This window comes from Aegilops tauschii, chromosome 2 (assembly GCF_002575655.3).
Source record: "Aegilops tauschii subsp. strangulata cultivar AL8/78 chromosome 2, Aet v6.0, whole genome shotgun sequence".
Classification (NCBI taxonomy): Eukaryota; Viridiplantae; Streptophyta; class Magnoliopsida; order Poales; family Poaceae; genus Aegilops; species Aegilops tauschii.
The window spans coordinates 624,589,463-624,607,424 of NC_053036.3; the positions used below are offsets into that span (position 1 = coordinate 624,589,463).

At 46.3% G+C, this 17,962-nt stretch overlaps 2 protein-coding genes and 1 pseudogene across 2 annotated transcripts; 2 read left to right on the forward strand and 1 right to left on the reverse strand.

Moving 5' to 3' along the window:
* Positions 1-6,668: 6,668 nt before the first annotated feature.
* On the reverse strand, positions 6,669-8,873 carry LOC109765954 (uncharacterized; annotated as a pseudogene).
* Positions 8,874-11,372: 2,499 nt separating this feature from the next.
* Positions 11,373-16,033, forward strand: LOC109765958 (uncharacterized). The gene is made up of 3 exons (XM_020324723.4): positions 11,373-11,866; positions 14,206-15,570; positions 15,693-16,033. Exons 1-3 carry the CDS (start codon positions 11,484-11,486, stop codon positions 15,769-15,771), a joined length of 1,827 nt encoding a protein of 608 aa, XP_020180312.1. The 5' UTR covers positions 11,373-11,483; the 3' UTR covers positions 15,772-16,033.
* Positions 16,034-16,726: 693 nt separating this feature from the next.
* LOC109765955 (E3 ubiquitin-protein ligase RSL1-like) lies at positions 16,727-17,761 on the forward strand. The gene is made up of 3 exons (XM_020324720.1): positions 16,727-16,750; positions 17,270-17,565; positions 17,683-17,761. The coding sequence occupies exons 1-3, from the start codon at positions 16,727-16,729 to the stop codon at positions 17,759-17,761; spliced, it is 399 nt and encodes a 132-aa protein (XP_020180309.1).
* Positions 17,762-17,962: the final 201 nt, after the last annotated feature.

The window sequence follows — 17,962 nt, forward strand, 5'->3', positions numbered from 1 at the left end:
CTGTTTCTTTGATCAACTTAATCTGATTGGGGTTTGACTAATGTTTCCAAATTCCTAAGTGCTAGATCCTACAGTAAAGGCATTTTGCTAAGGGGAATGCTTCATTTAAACCTTGATCAAGTTTTTCCTGTTTGTTGTTTCTTGTTTTGCAGGTTGATGAACTGCAAGAAAGAAGCAGAAGATGAAGAACTAGATAGTTTAGTATAGGTTTAGTTTAGGACTTTTTCTTTCTTTTTTTATTTCTTTTTCGTCTAAGTGTAATTCCTGAATGCTTGTAATTGACATTTATATTAATAAAGTCTATTGTTTATTATTCAGACCAAATAATTGTAGTGTTCCATATATTATGAATATAGTTTCTTTTATTCACCTTTTGCAATATCACTTGTATTATTTCTTCATCAATATAGGTTTACATATATGCCTACGATCTCCTAGCTTAGATGATGACCTGCCATATTTCTGCATAATCCCATATTATTCTGCTTTGAAATGCTGTCAAATGAATTGAAAAATAGAAAACGGGGAAAAAACTATGCCTACGGCAAAGCCGTCGGCATAGATCAGCCCAGGGCTACCCAGGGCGTGCCATGTGGCAGGCTATGCCTACGGCAAAGCCGTCGGCATAGATTTTCATCTATGCCGACGGCTTTGCCGTAGGCATAGCCCTGCCACCAGGATGCACACTGGAGCGACACGTGGCAGAGATCTATGCCGACGGCAAACGCATACCTCTGCCACGTGTCGTCCCCTGGTTCGTCAGCGCTTTTGACGGCGTCGTCCGTTGCCGTCAGGCGGAAAACACTGCCGACGGCTAAACTATGCCGACGGCTGGCCCATGGCCGTCGGCATAGGCACCTATGCCGACGGCTATACTACGCCGACGGTCTGACACATCTACGCTGACGTGATCTACGCCGACGGTCTGACACATCTACGCTGACGTGATCTACGCCGACGGGGCTATGCCGACGGCAAAGGACCTATGCCGACGGCCCTGGGCCGTAGGCATAGGCCGCGAGTCCGGTAGTGATATCTGGAGGATAGGGGATGGAGCCTCTGTCAGAACGTGGAGGGATCCATGGATTCCCCGGCGAGGTGATTTTAGACCGATTACTCCTACGCGGAATTGTCGTTTTAACAGAGTTTCAGATTTTCTGGACAACAATGGTGCTTGGATAATGGAACGTCTTGAGGAACATTTTTGGCCGATGGATATTGTGGAGATTGTTAAAATACGCACTTCCCCTCGCAACAACAGTGATTTCATTGGATGGTTTCCTGAGGCACGTGGTATGTTTACGGCAAAGTCGGCGTATAAATTAGCAACTGAAGCTCATGACGAGGCTTTCGCTGGTGGGGCGTCTAGTGCCAGCCCAAATGGCAGCCGAACCATATGGAGCTCTATATGGAAGACTAATGTCCCACTTAAGATGAGGATCATGGCGTGGCGTACAGCAACAGGGTCACTGGCCACTAACCTGGCCAAGAGTAAGCGCAATATCCTAGGTGTTAGTACGTGTCCACTGTGTGGAGTTGAGCAAGAGAGCAGTTTTCATGCACTTATTGCATGCAGGCATGCTCGGTGTGTATGGGAAGGTGTACGTAAGGTTTGGCCTTTACCTGATGATTCTATGCTAGTGGACACAGGAAAGGATTGGGTGCTTCAGCTTTTGGCAAAATGTTCAGAACATGTAAGAGACCTTGTAATTATGACTATATGGCGGATTTGGCAGCTACGCAATGACAGAACGCATGGGAAGGGTGAGTGCTAGTGCAGGCAACAGTTGATTATCTGGACAGCTATTATAGATCTTTGAATCTTGTTAAGAAGTATAGCATGGAGGAGATTATAAAGGGGAAGATGGTGTCTGATGTGTGCAGCCAGACTTGTAAGAACAATACCTGCCATACTCCCGTCAAGCATTGGCCTCCGCCACCGAAAGGATGGGTGGCGCTTTCTGTGGACGGATCCTTCTCGGTTCACGACGGGTGCGCGTCCGCTGGGATGGTACTTCGAAGTGAGAATGGTAAGTTGATCTTCGCTGCCTACAGATACATCTTCAACTGTAATGACTTCTTAGAAGCAGAGATCCATGCGTTGATGCAAGGTATGGCCTTGGCTATTCAGCACTCGGACAAGCCTGTCATTGTCCAATCAGATTCTATAAATGCCCTGGCCACTCTTGGATGAAACACTTTGGTCAGATCGGCCTACGGTCACTTAAATGCTGAGATTAAAGCTCTTATGGTTGATCGAGAGTTGGTTCCACTCAAGATTACTAGAGATCAAAATAGGGGTAGCACATCAACTAACTTTTTATAGCCGTACTGAGGCTTGTACTGCGGTATGGTTGAATTCGACTCCTCCGTGTTGTGAGGATTTGATGGTTCGAGATTGTAACCCTATCATTATGGAATGAAACTCTCTTTTACCCCGCAAAAAAAAAACGTGTGGGGAAGGATTCACATTCACTGCGGCAGGGATACAAGCGGACGCGTCCGCAAAGCAAAAACTAACCTAATTATTGCTATTTAATAACCGTGCTAATGCAAAATTATTGATGCGGATGCTCGCAGGATTCACGGGCGCGTCCGCCTGCATGCGCACCATCCGGTGACCGGACCCGCTTCTCATGGTGACGGCAAGAAGCTCCAATGGCGAACAGAGGATAGACATGAGAGAGATAAAAGAGCAAAGGATGGATCGATCCTAATCACCATGAAGCAGCCATGCCTTTGCTTGCCCATCCATCAAAATAATTGCTCACTACACCGGCCATAATATTCCAGCGTCTTTTTTAACTTTAGAGGACAGATCCAAATGATGTTTCCATAACACGACACGCCTGACCTAACTAACTTTCCAGCGCATTTAACTTTAGAGTACAAGCTAACTAACTTTCCAGCGTGTTGTAACTTTAGGGTACAGATCAACTTTCCAGCGTTTTTTTGTTTTTTTTATGACTCTCAGATTGCTCTCATGGGTGGTCTATAAATTCCGTCTGATCTAGTCATGCAATTCATAGTGAACAAGGCGTATGCCAAGAGGATCTCTCCGAGGACGACCTCATCGCTCTTGCCGACGACGAGGGTTAACTGGACCTCGTGGTGGCGGCAACCATGATCTACTGGTTTGACGTCCCGCTCTTCCACACCACGGTCAAGCCCGTCCTGAAGAAGCCCGGTGGCATCCTCACAGTGTGGGGTACAACCTCGACATCCACCAGTTTGGAAGGAGGCTCCAGGAGCGGCTCGATGCAGCCATTGGCCCGTACATTGACCCAAGGGCTCGGATGGCCCTGGACATGTACCGCGAGCTGCCATTCCCATTCGAACCCATTGGCGTGCACTAGTAGAAAACATGGCATTTGTCCCGGTTCGTAAGGGCCTCCCGGTTCCTGAACCGGGACTAATAGGTCGGTACTAATGCCTTCCCCTTTTAGTCCCGGTTCTTACACGAACCGGGACAGATGGGCATCCACGTGGCCGCTGCGGGCAGCCCAGGCAGGGGGGCCTTTGGTCCCGGTTGGTGACATAAACCGGGACCAAAAGACTACCACGCGTCAGCAGCCGGCTGGAGCTGAGGTTTTTCTTTTTTTTTTTTAAAAAAAAGTGGCTGGTTTAGGGGTTTTGGGGGTTAATTTTAGGTTGTTATTAGCTAGCTAATAGAGAGAAGTGTCCTCTCTTATATCTTCGTTCTTGGTTTACCAACGCTACTGCTATGTTCATTTCACCCGATGATATATAATAACTCATGCATGCTCGCATCATACATCATCATATATAATAACAAGTCCTACTAATCATGCATCATCATACAACTTCTACTCGTTATTAATAATAAGTCATACGATCATCATCCTCATAGTCATCGAACCCAACCCTACATAATTGTTCTTAGCACATGATCATCAGTATCAGGTAGGACCTAAACACCCTTAAGGTAAAATAGCATAAAATAATATAGACCCTGACTCTCCATTATGAAGAATGGAGATCATCCTGTCTCCAATTCTTGCGCTTCGCTTCCTTTTGCTTCCAAGAAGCTCCTTACGACTGTCCATACATTTTTTCCATTCTTTGATTGTTATGTCTCCACTTCTTTTAGAAATCCGGTATGGACAGTTGAGATTCGTAGGATGACCTGGATATATGTTCAAAACACGAAGGCTGCCATTCTGATACATCAAATGAGGCACACAATCCTCTGGGATCCTCTGTTGAAAAACATAGTAATAACTTCGTAGTTAGCAATGATGTACTAGTTTTAGAAGTATGCAAAAAGATGCACGGATGTCGTAATAGTAAAAAATCTTACCAGGGTATCTTCATGGTAGTTACCGTAGTTCAACACGTGCACTAGTGGCACGTATTGACCATAATATTGAGGAGTTCGATTGTAGACATTGTAATTCTCAAGATCAGTACAAAATGCTATCAGATGATTTTTCTCCTTATAAGTTAATTCGGAGCCATCGGTGTAGTGGGTTTTGTCTACCATCTTCCGCACATTCTTTGAAGAATCAAAATAAGCTGTCAATGGAAATAAGCTGTCAATTATTTTGAAATAAACAATATAAATTACTTAATAACTATGTTAAGTTCACATGGGGGAAGAATTGGAGGTGTATCCACAAGGACCCAAATGTCCATATTGGCTTGCTCGATTGTAGGATCACCAAGATCCATGGTGACAAGCATACCCTCATGAAAACCATACATCTTGCAAAGTGCTTCCCAATTTTTGCAACCAAAATGGGTTACACTCTCAGCATTGTACAGCTTTACTTTAAAATCCACACCATGATGGGTCCTTAGGAGAATTTTTTTGGTTTCCATACTTTCATGGTCTTCAAAACCCATCCTCTTCAAGACATAGCGTCTTGCATAGCATGGGATAAGCTAGTCGAATTGAAAAAGATGAAAAATACACGTTAAAATAGTTGAAGTCGTGCTTAATTACGGAAAAAACTATTGTCGTCGTTGCGTACTGTATGAACATCGAAGGTCTCCTCGAGCTTAATGCTGAAGCGCCGATCTTCGTCCAGCTCAATGAACCTGTCGCACATACCTCGGTAGTCGTGGCACCAGTCGCACTCCCCTGGGCGGTTTTCGTCGTCCGAGTACGACATTTCCAGCCTATGTTCATAATTCAAATATTAAACTTGTACAATTAAATATATGTACTAAAAACCTAAATTAGATCATTATTATTAATCACGGGTTGACTATCGGTGATGGTACGTAGCTCCTCCTTTCATTCCCGAGTGCATTATTACACCAAATTGTCTAGCGCACGGGAATGAAGGAGAAGCTACCCCCCGACGGCGTGGATGATGGAGGGGGCTCCTAGATTTCTGCATATAGTGATCTCGAATTTTAGCATTCAAAGTAGCAGTACTTTTCCAATATGAGCATTCAATAAGCAAAACCAAATCATAAAATAAAGTAGTATTCAAATTAGCATGCATTCAATTATAAGCAAAAGTACATCATCTCTTGTATCCGTACATCGTCGAATATTATCACTAATACTCCTTGAATACTATCATACATATAGCATCACTAATAGAGCTAGAACCGTAGCGCCCGACGGGTATCGTCGCGGGCGGTGGACACCCAAAGATAAGGAACCATCATAGGATCATAGCTCCAGTGAGATCCCTGAAGAACCTGCCAGGTATTGTCGAACCTGCCCTCCAATGCAACCATGTAGCGACGGACGTGCTCGTCCTCCTCGCTGACACGGTGACGTACCACCTCCGCGGTGTTCGGAAGCCTCGGCACCGTCACTGGCCCACGCGACCGCCACCAAACAAGGATCGGGTCAACAACGGGCTGCCTCCTCACCAACCTACGTCCCCCGGAAGGTAGCATCTTCCAATACCAGCCCGGCGGAGCCCAGTCCCGAACATGGCCCTGATCAAGCAGGCCTCCACCGCCGAGTCGACGACGACGAGGATGCGGGATAGGCATCGCCGACGTCGATGCGGGAACTACTTCTATATATATTTAAATAAAGTAGTTTTATTAATTAAATCAACTAGTTCAACTACTAAGCACTTACTATAAATAAATAAAGTACTACTTACTAAAAACAAACTACTTCTATATATAGTAAAATAAAGTAGTTTATTAAATCAACTAGGTAGTTCAACTATATATGAAGCACTTACTATAAATAAAACAAAGTAGTACTTACTAAAAATAAACTAGTTTAACTATAGTTCTATTATTTTTCTAACTAATTATATTAAACATTTTCTCTTCTTATTTTTTCCTTTTTCCTCTATTCTAAATATGAATATATTCATAAATGACTTCTATCATTCACAATTTTCCTATACATACACAATAAATTGACAAAGAAAATACTATGAACAAAAAAATCATTAAAATTCTATGAACAAAATTACAACAGAAAAAAATCATAAAAATTCTATGAACAGAAAAAAATCATAAAAATTTGACATATTCGATCTTTGCATATATATGAACATACAAACATGCATATTCAACAATAATATCAGCAAAAAAATCTATGAACTACACCTCTGAATTAGTACACATCTAACAAAAAAATCTATGAACTACAAAAAAAATCTAAAAAAATCTAACAAAATCTAACTCAATTAACTACACATCTAAATTAACTACTACTAACATCAAATTAAATTAGCAAAATTTTTGCTCACGGCGACGGTGTCGGGGACGGCGACGGCGACGGCGAGGTGCGGCGCGGGGCCGGGCGGCGCGGCGACGGTCGACGGTGAGGCGCGGGCCGGGGCGGGGCGGCGACGGGCAGGGGCCGGCGGCGTCGCGGGGCGCGGGGCGGGGGGCGGCGACGGTGTCGGGGCGGCGCGGGGCCGTCGGGGGGCGGCGATGGCGATGGCGAGGCAGAGACGGACGGGCAGCCTGGCGGCGTCGGGCGGCGGGGAAGAACGAGAACCAAATTTTCACGAGTGCTGCTTATATAGGCAGAGCATTGGTCCCGGTTCATGGCACCAACCGGGACCAATGCACCCCTTTTGTCCCGGTTGGTGGCACCAACCGGGACCAAAGGCCTCTTTTCAGCAGCCCAAAGGGCGGGAAATAGAGGCCTTTGGTCCCGGTTGGTGCCACAAACCGGGACAAAAGAGGGCATTAGTCCCGGTTGGTGCCACCAACCGGGACCAAAGGTCGTGTGCTGGAACTGGCGCGGTGCGGTGCTATGTTTAGTCCCACCTCGCTAGCCGAGAGGGGCTCGGAGTGGTTTATAAGCCCTGCCGAACCAACCACTTCGAGCTCCTCTCTACTGTAGGCTTACGGGCCTAAAATCACTCTCTGTGCTTGTGCGCCTATTGGGCCTGCATCCTGGCCCTAGTAACGGGTTTCTAGTCGTATGCAGGCCGTGGTGGCCCAGCAGGTGGCACTTTTTTTTTTAATTTTTCCCCTTTTTTTGCTTTCTCTTTTGTTTCTAATTACTTATTTATTTTCTTTTACGATAATTCTTTTTGCTATTAAAGTTTGTAACAAAATTCTAATTACTTATTTATTTTCTTTTATGATAATTCTTTTTGCTTTCAATTTTTCCCTTTTTTGCTTTCTTTTTTGTTTCTAATTACTTATTTATTTTCTTTTACGATAATTCTTTTTGCTATTAAAGTTTGTAACAAAATTCTAATTACTTATTTACTTCCTTTTATGATAATTCTTTTTGCTTTCAATTTTTCCCTTTTTTTGCTTTCTTTTTTGTTTCTAATTACTTATTTATTTTCTTTTACGATAATTCTTTTTGGTATTAAAGTTTGTAACAAAATTCTAATTACTTATTTACTTCCTTTTATGATAATTCTTTTTGCTTTCAATTTTTCCCATTTTTTGCTTTCTTTTTTGTTTCTAATTACTTATTTATTTTCTTTGACGATAATTCTTTTTGGTATTAAAGTTTGTAACAAAATTCTAATTACTTATTTATTTTCTTTTATGATAATTCTTTTTTCTTTTAATGTTTTGAACAAAATTCTAATTACTAACCTGTTGTCCCGGTTCAAGGCACAAATCGGGACCAATGGTGGTGGGCCAGGAGCTAGGCCCGTTGGTCCCGGTTCGTCCCACCAACCGGGACCAAAAGGTCCACACGAACCGGGACAAATGGCCCACGTGGCCCGGCCGGCCCCCTGGGCTCACGAACCGGGACCAATGCCCCATGGGTCCCGGTTCTGGACTGAACCGAGACTAATGGGCTGACCCGGCCTGGACCAAAGCCCCTTTTTCTACTAGTAGTGGGCTGAGACGGGAAGCCAGCCGACATGGACATCGAGGTCGAGACGACACATAACAACATGATGTTGTTATGCGTCGTCTCGACATCGATGTCCATGTCCGCTGGCTTCCCCTCCCAGCCCATGCCGATAGGTTTGAATGGGAATGGCAGCTCGCGGTGCCGATCAAAGGCCAGCCTAGACCTTTGGTCGATCTACGGGCCAATGGCCACGTTGAGTTGCTCCTGAAGTTTGCTCCCAAACTGGTGGGTGTCCAGGTTGTACCCTCACACTGCAAGGACACGGCCGGGCTTCCTGAGGACGCACTTGACCACGGCGTAGAACATTGGGACGTCCAACCAGTGGACCGCGGTCGCCGCTGCAACGAGGTCCAGCAAACCCTCACCGGCGACAAGGGTGACGAGGTCGTCCTCGGAGAGATCCTCCGACATGTGAAAGTACCACACCTTGGAGTGCACGGAGGCGTGCCGAAGCTGGGCCCTGCTCACGTTTGGTGGCCAACACGCTGTAGTGCTCAGCGACGCTCACGGAGGCCTGCCCACTGGAGGATTTTACAGCACAATTTACTACTTCCAGGAGAGAGTAGTATTGAAGAAGATCAACCATTGATTCACCGGATATTTTAGACATTTTTAGTTGGAAGTATTTTTAAGGTAAGTTGACATGTATCCTTTTACAGTTGATACTGTAAGCGAGGCCTGCCTACAGTATTATGTGTACGACACGGCCTTGCTTTGCATTCTTCCCCCCTCTCTCTCTCACACACACACACATTACAGTTTTCTCTTTTCTGGACATAAATGCTGTTTTTTCTAGCTGAATCTGTCCAAATATTGGCTGCCTGTACAGGTGACCGGCCTAGGCCATGGTTCTCTTGCCGAGGATGGAGACAAGAAAATAGGACAGGGCAGGCGATCCACAAAACATTAACCGTCAAGCCTAGAAAGCAAGGGATTCTTCTTTTTAGGAAGGACAACAAGGGATTTTCTCCAAGAAAAATACGGGATTTCTTTTGTGTGTCTTCCTGTTAAGAGGGCTTTGGTCCAAGCTCAATCTACACATTAGTCCTGGTTGCATTACAAACCGGGACTAATGTGAGCATTAGTCCCGGTTCGAGCGGCTAAGGCGCTGGGCAGACATTAGTCCCGGTTCAAATGGTTGAAGTGTTTGCGAGAGCCTCAGAAGCAAGCAACTATGGTGGAGATAGAAGTTCAGCCAGATTTGACATACAATAAGTATCTAGTGAAAATCCTTGGAGTGTATAAAACGATTATGAGGATGAAAGTGGGTTGTTTCTGTCAGGTTCAATAAACTGAGTCATTGCTCTGAAGTAGAATATCTTTAAGGAGTCATCGCTCTGGAAGAAGAATGCCTAGGACAGAAGAAAAATTTAGGGCAAAATTTCCTATAAGCCTTGGTGCTGGACCAAAGTTTCCTAGGGGGCTCTTCGGTTGGCATAGGACATGTCTCCACTAACGGGTCTCATTTCCTGTTAGTGGTGATGACGTACATCAAAACATCTGGCTAATTATATATGTTACTAGACCTCTTCCAACTAAAAACCTAGTTATTTTACACATGACCAAAAGTAATTTTGTAAATATAAGTACTTTCGTCAATGTAAAACATCACTGATATTGAGCGTGCCACTTGGTTAAACTACTCGCCCTCTTTGTGAGGGTAAAATATACTTGAAAGCCCTAAATATGTAGGTTTGTCAAAATGCCAAGTAGGGATCACAAGGACAAGAGTGGTGCAAGATGGCCGTTCAGGGTTTAGGGTTTAGGGTAAAGTATATATGGGTAGAATGGGACGATCAAAGTTTCAACCTTTCGATGGCAGTGTGCACATCTTTCTGTGGTTTAGAAGTAATAGTGCTAGAGATTCTGGATAAACTCGAGAAAGTTGCAGATCATAAAGGGGAGAGCTAGAATCAGAAGTTGTCACAAACTCAAGAAGAACAAGCAATGGCACAGTGAAGTTTACTAGAATTTGAATATCTGGCAATATATATGACTGCTCTGCTGTGAGATGATATAAAAAAGGTAGAAAGCACACGGCAAATCGTTGGTGTGATGGTGTAAATTTTCCAGAGATTATCCATGGAGAATGATAAATCGTTTATGAAATTTATAAGATTCTACATGAAATCAAGCATGTAAATTCTCTGTGATTGTTTGTGCAATTGTTTTAAATGTTTTAGAATTACTCAAATTACAACCAATTTGCTTAAGAAAAGGGCAGCCACATTTTTTGAAACGAAGAGGAAAGGGTATCAACTAATGCAACTTTAAGTACATTTGGCCTAAAAAGAAAGAAATTTTTCTGTTTACCTTTGCACTTCCGGTTCAGATAAATGTGATACGACATCATCTATGTGAGTGGGCCATTTATATCCAGAACAACTTAAAATTTTGTCAAATCTATTGTTTGCATAATTTTATCAAATATTCGTATAACTTCTTTCTTAAGATGGATGGGTGTGGCAACGCGCGCCTTTATGTTCTAGTAATGCAACGTATGGTGACTGCTAAAAAAACCATCGGGAAAGACACAACTATCAACGCTTGGATCAATATTAAGCATAGTTAACTGAGAATTAGCTAGTTAATTCAGGGTGTCTCTGTTTGTAAACGAGTGTCATTTCCAAACCGGGTGGGCCCGATCGAGTGGTACTTACCGAGCAAAAACCGGATGCAGTTTCGTCGAAATTAAGAAAGAACCAATGTGTATACTGGATCGTTTGATACTCGGTCGTCGCGCGCTACGGTCCATTGCTTCCGGCAGTGCTTTTCATCTATCAGCCATGAAAGCGATCCAACCATTTGCTTGCATCCTCCCAACCATTTGCTTGCATCATTCCTCGATCGTATTCCTGATGTACTCCAACACCTCATCTTTGACCCATCTTCATCTTCTCCCCCCTACCCAACGTCTCCAGTTATATTATATGACGATGAAATCCACTCCGTGTGGACAATCGCAAAAAACAAGAGAAAAGGGGCCACGCAACGTCGACGGCGACGGCGACGGCCGGTTAATTTGGTAGTACAAAGTAAACAACTGAAATTTCGATGGTGATGCCATGGCCGGGAGTCGTCGAGGGGTTTCACGCGGATACGATTACGCGGTACGCCGAGCGGGGGCCTACCTACTCGTACTGGTAGGCCCTTGGCCGGAGGAGGAAGAGGAATCACAAAGCGACGACCGACGATCATGGCCGGGGTCGTCGCCTCCTCCACCGCTTTTCTTCTCCTCCTCGTCCTCCTGCCCAAGAACGGGAGCGTGGCCTTGGCGGCAGAGACGTGCTACTGCTACCAGAGGAGCGCCGTCAACGGGGAAGCGAACAAGCTGACCAAGACGATCGCGCTCGCCGTCGGCCCCATTGAGCTGCAAATAAAAAAGACGGTCTCGCCGGTGAGCGGCTGCTCGGGAGCGGTGCCGACGTCGCCAAGGCCACCGCCAATCCCGGCGGACACGCGCACCCCTACACCTCCAGCCCCGCTTGCTGCGGATAAAAGGGGCTTGAACTGGCGCCCAAAGGCATGGTGCTGCTGGGGCATCACCGTGGCAACGGTGATCGTCCTCTTCGCGGTGAGGTGAGTTATGTTTCCTTTCTCGCGCTTTGCCGGCCTGACCGGCGGGTGTGTGTATTATCTATTAAAAAAGAGTATTAACTGATGCCAAACACCTCCAAAGTATTGAAAACCGTGTTTTTTCTTTCAAAACCACGGTATTCTTTTTTTTTTTGGGGTAAAACCATGGTATTCTTGCAAAACTTCAAAAGTACTGAGCAGCCAAACGCAGCCCAAAACTTTTCCATTTGTTTAGGATTTAACTTCAAACTCTAAAATCGTCTAAGATTCAACCGTAAACTATCAAAACCTGCTAGGATTCAACGCCTTTCTCCTCTGAACCTGGTTTTCGCTGAGTAGGCCTGATTATGACCTGCTTATTGGCCAGTCAGCATCCTAGTAAGCAGCCATGTGCGATTTTCAGCGCTTCTCGGGTCAAACTTTGACAAAACAAGAAACATCCAAAAAATCGAAAGAATTCTGTAAAACCAAGATTAGTATACTTATCGTTCTGTGAAAGCTGCTGCCACCATGTTCCAAAACATCTTTAAAAATAACCATGAATTTCATTTTCATCCCTTTTTTGTCAACCAAACAATGGAAGTTTCCACATTTTTTTATAAAAACAGTACTAGTATAATTCTGCACATTTTTCAGTATTTTTTGCCGAACAGATTTTAAAATACTGTTACATCTCACTTTCAACCCCTTTTTGGTCAGACTTAAAAAATCCATTAAAAAGGTAAACTCAGGACTAATATACTAATCATCCTAGGAAATTTCTAGTCATTTTTGCCAAAGATATTTAAAAAATACCTTTAAGTTACCTTTTCAGCCCTTTCTTTGTCAATTTTGACCAAAAAATGAAAGTATCTAGAAATTTTTTCAAATAGTGAAAAATGAAGACAAGTATACTAATCATTATGGGAAAGGTTTGGTCGTTTTTTCCGAACAAATTGCAAAAACACCCATTTTAGGGGAATTACAAAAATATCCTTAAAAGTCTATGTCTGCCCAAGCTGACAGGGCGATCAATAACAGGTGGATCAAAGCTTGGCCTACTCAGTGAAACCAAGTTCAGCAGAGAGAATGATCATCTAGCCGGTTTTGATAACTCGGGGTTGAATCTTAAGATGATTTGAGAGTTTGGTGTTGAATCTTAGGCAGATGGAATGGTTCAAGGTTATAATATGGATTTTTCTCATCTACTTCCTCTATTCCTAAATACTATAAGTCTTTTTAGAGACTGCATGGACGGCGGCGGTGGCAGCGCCCCATCAGGCGGGGTGGGCTGTCCTGGTCGTGATGGTGATGGCGGTCACTGCGGATCCAACGCCCCGTTTGGATCCATCGCGGGGAGGCCTTCCGCCGACCGGCGGCGCGTGGAGGGACCGGTGAGGAGATGCCGGATCTCCGTCGGAGTACCGACGGCGACATACGTCTTCGTGGCGAGGTTCCGCTCGGTTCCAGCCAGCCACGAGGTCGGGAAGACGTGGCTTCCGGTGATAATCGCGCCTGACTGCGGTCTTGGCGGACGATGGCGGCGTCTCAGACGTCGTTCCCTTCTGGAGGCATCGTCGTTACAGGTCACATCAACCTGATCGGGAAGTTCCGGGGGAAACCCTAGATCTGGGTATACCGGATCGGACGATGACGGTGCCTTCGGTATCGTTCTCCCTCATGGGGGCATCATTTTGGAGCAAGTGCTGGTTGGAGAGGACAAGAGGAGGAGCGGTGCTTCCTCTGCTCCATTGATGACGGCGGATCTCGGCGGCGTGGCGCAGTGGAGACTCGGCGCCTGATGAGCGGAGAAGGACTCGCGCAGGAGGGTGACGCTGTCTGGCGTCGTGGTGGCGTCGGCGGCAATTAGACCGGGCAAGGTTGATGCAACAGTACAACTCTGAAGATGGATTGATGGCAGGTGGCTGCGGCGGCCTCATACCCGGCAGGCGTCCTGGTTGAGAAGCACGCCAGACTGATGGGTGCCCATACCCGGCAGGCGTCCTGGTTGGGACCTCAAGTCTTAGATGTTAGGTTTGGCTGCGAGGTCTGTTTGGTATTAGGCCAAGACTTTCAACGCCCCTACATCAACTGGATAGGGATAGCGACAGATGTTGCTTAGTTTGGTGGCTTTAGGATTATTGTTGTATGACTCTGTAAGGTCTTGTGTCAATAATTAATAAAATGGCCGTATGCATCGTCCAGATGCACAGGCCGGGGGTCGTCCTCCTTTTCTAAAAAAAAGATGCATATAGACATAGTTTATAGTGTGATTCATTTATTTTGCTCAGTACGCATTGAAATCTCTAAAAATAACTTATATTTAGGAACGGATGGAGTATAAACCAAGTACTACTACGCAGGCCTGAAATGTTCCTAGTACCATCGCGCAACGGCGGCGAACCGCTTGACGGCAACGAACATACTACCATGGTCAGCGTGGCCGCACAGGTCCCGACTGGCTCGCGTGAAACTAGGCGAGAACGTCGGTCGCGCCGGATGCCCCGACCCCAGCTGCGAGAAACGTTGATCATCGATAGCAATGGGAATTCACGGTTGGACGGCAACAGTGAGCTCTTCTACTGCCCCATGTGCACAACGACGGCGCCCATCATCCACAAATCCAGCTTCGGCTCATGCGGCCACGCCTTCTGCAACAGCTGTGTAGCCAAGTACATCGCTGTGAGGCAGCGTGAGAATGTCGCTCTTCCCGTCGAATGCCCCGAGTGCGAGGACGACGCCTGCCGCGACCCCTTGCTGAACAGCGATGGCGATGGCAATGAAGATTCATCAGCGGACGGCAACGACGTCGGCGACGGTAAGCGCTTCTACTGCGCCAAGTGCATGCATGTGGTGCCATGTGCATGTATACGGCGCAGCTTCACCTCGTGCGCCCATGACTTCTGCTCCAACTGTGTTTCTCGTCGACTGCAAGGACGGCGCGGCGACGGCAAGCACTTCTACTGCACCAAGTGCATGCACGTCGTGCCATGTGCATGTATACGGCCCAGCTTCACCTCGTGCTCCCATGATTTCTGCTCGAGCTGTGTTTCTCGTCAACTGCAAGGACTGCGCCGCCGAGCCGGAAAGAGGCCACAACATCAGCCCCCCGTCGACATGTTGCTGTTAACCGAGGGCAACGAAGATTTGCCGGTCGACGGCGTCGGCGAGCTCTTCGACTGCGCCATCTGCATGGAAACGGTGCCCGGCACCCTCAAGTTCATCATCAACTCGTGCGGCCACGCCTTCTGCTCCAGCTGCGTCGCCCAGTACGTGGCCGCGAAGCTGGACGACAATGTCTGTCCCATCGAATGCCCGCAGCCAGGCTGCGAGGACGGCACCATCGAGCCGGAGAGCTGCCACGGCATCATCCCCACGGACCTCCTCGACAAGTGGGGTTTGCTACTATGCGAGCTCGCGGTCGGCGCCAAGAGGATATACTGCCCGTACCTAGAGTGCTCGGCGCTCTTGCTCACCGACGGCGAGGCCGGGGCGGCGGCCATCGCCGAGGCGGAATGCCCGCACTGCCACCGGCTTTTCTGCGCCCGGTGCGCCGTGCCATGGCACGACGGCTTCGGGTGCGAGGAGTTCCAGAAGCTCGGGCAGGACGAGCGCGGCCGGGAGGACCTCCTGCTCAGGGGCCTCGTCGGCAGGGAGGGCTGGCAGCGGTGCCCCGAGTGCCAGATGTTCGTGGAGAAATCGGAAGGGTGCAATTACATCAAGTGCAGGTACGTCCAATCCATCATCCTACGTTCTGCTTGTAAATTAGTACGATCTCATCATGTATGCATGATTTCAGCTCATGTATCCCCGGCTTGTTTTATAGTAATTTGATTTTATCCAATTGTAGGTGTGGATACAGCTTCTGCTACCGATGCGCATCCGAGTTGTCTGCGCAAAACCATTACTGCAACAAGTGCAAGCGCTAATAATGGATGGACGGTTCTTAACACCAAGCCGGCCACATGAGTTCACTCGGCCAAAACTACCGCGCTTATTGGAGATGCTCTCAAGCCTTTATTGAAAAAATGTTTCCTCAAGCGAAAAATGGAAATCTAGTCAGGAAAAAACCTTAAATTTATTAGGTTGTACAGCTTGTTTGGTATTAATTTGATTCTCCACTTGTAGGTGTGGATTGGTGAAAATAATCTTGCCACTTTTTATTTGTAATTATTAGGGTAGAGTCAACCATGTCTTTGAGCTAGCAATCACCGTGCCAGTTCTACAATGTCCGGCTTGCACGAACTATATATGCACACTACAACAAATCAAATTACTACTGATCACTCATCAGTGATCGACACCTGGCCAGGTGTGAGTGATGCGGGTCAACATTCGGCTACTGATATGCCTCAAACATATCTATAATTTTTGAAATATTCATGCTATATTCACCATTTATACATAAGCTTGGCATATTTTTTTATTGATTTTTATTGAACTAACGTATCAATCCAGTGCGTAGAGTTAGTTGTTGTTTTTTCGACTTTTCGGGACATAAAATTTCTGATGCCAAAAAAAGCAAATAAAAATAGGACGCTAATTTTCAAGCTAGAAGAGCAACTGGGCCAGAAGCTCAACTGGAAGGGGAGGGGGCACAACCTCGACACGTCCCCCTTGGTGTGAGCTAGGAGCGTGGGCATTGCTTCCACCGCCTTTCAACACCCTAGCTCCATATCTACTAAAAAACATCCGGCGTAATTTAACCCTAATTTTTTTCACCGCTGCCACGTCCCGATCCAATGTATTCTCGGTTTTGGCCTTGTTTCGACACCATATCGTAGGGGGGAATTTGATCTTCATGAACCTCTTCATCATCCCTTGCTGCTCCTTTGATGATCCGGAGTAGTTAACCCTCGAGGTTGAGGGTTTGTATCAGTAGCTATGTGTTCAGTGGCACAGCTTACTGTACTGTTGGCCTCCCCCCCCCCCCCCCCCCCCCCCCTCCCCCCCACCTTGGACAACTCTATGAAGAAAATATTAAGTAGTGGGTTTAGCTGGAAGAAAAAAAAGTATATTGCCCCCTCCAATGTTCACATTTTGCCCCCCCCCCCCCCCCCCCCACAAGGAATTCTGGTGTAGCTCCGCCACTGATGTGTTCTATCTCTCTCCTTTGATCATGTAAGTTTCCAATCTTGATTGCGATCAACTTTGTTAATGGAGTTGAACTATGTGGTGTATCCCCTCATATTATCATTGTCGTGAACTGAATCTTGCTCATGCTATAAGTTTCTTTATGTTAGATTGAAACTTTGGGGAACCAATGAGATTATGATGTAGGTCTAGTACAATTTCCGGAGGTGCCTGTAGTGGCATTGGGGTGCTCGATGGATAACATATTATAAAACAATAAAGAACATAAGGTGATTGTTTAGTATAGCTTTCCGGGTTGTCTGCGGTGACATTGGGGTTGTCCTATGGATCAAGATTACAAAGACAAACTTTATATCTAATACTGATAACGATCATATATGTCTATTGTCCGGGGCGGCGGCCATCGCCGAGGCGGAGTGCCCGCACTGCCACCTACTTTTCTGCGCCCGGTACGCCGTGCTGTGGCACAACGGCTTCGGCTGCGAGGAGTTCCAGAAGCTCGGGAAGGACAAGCGTGGCCGGGAGGACCTCCTTCTCAGGCGTCTCGTCGGCAAGGCGGGGTGGCAGCGGTGCCCCAAGGGCCAGATGTTCGTGGAGAAACTGGAAGGGTGCAATTACATCAAATGCAGGTACGTCAAATCCATCAGCCTACGTTCTCCTTGCAAATTACGATCTCATCATGCATGCATGATTTGAGCTCATCCCCGGCCGGCTTGTTTGATAATTTGATTTTTCTCCGATTGTAGGTGTGGATACAGCTTCTGCTACCGATGTGCATCCGAGTTGTCTGTGCAAAACCATTGCTGCAACAAGTGCAAGCGCTAGTGTTAGATAAAACGAGAATAAGCGAGACACGAGAGCACACGGATTTTTACGTGGAAACCCCTGCGGGAGAAAACCACGAACGTATGAAGGCGCAATCACTATGAGGAGGAGTATTACAAAATTTATGAAGCCCAAAAATTAAATAAAAATAGGATGCTAATTTTCAAGCCAAAAGAGCCACTGGGCCAGAAGCTCACCCAG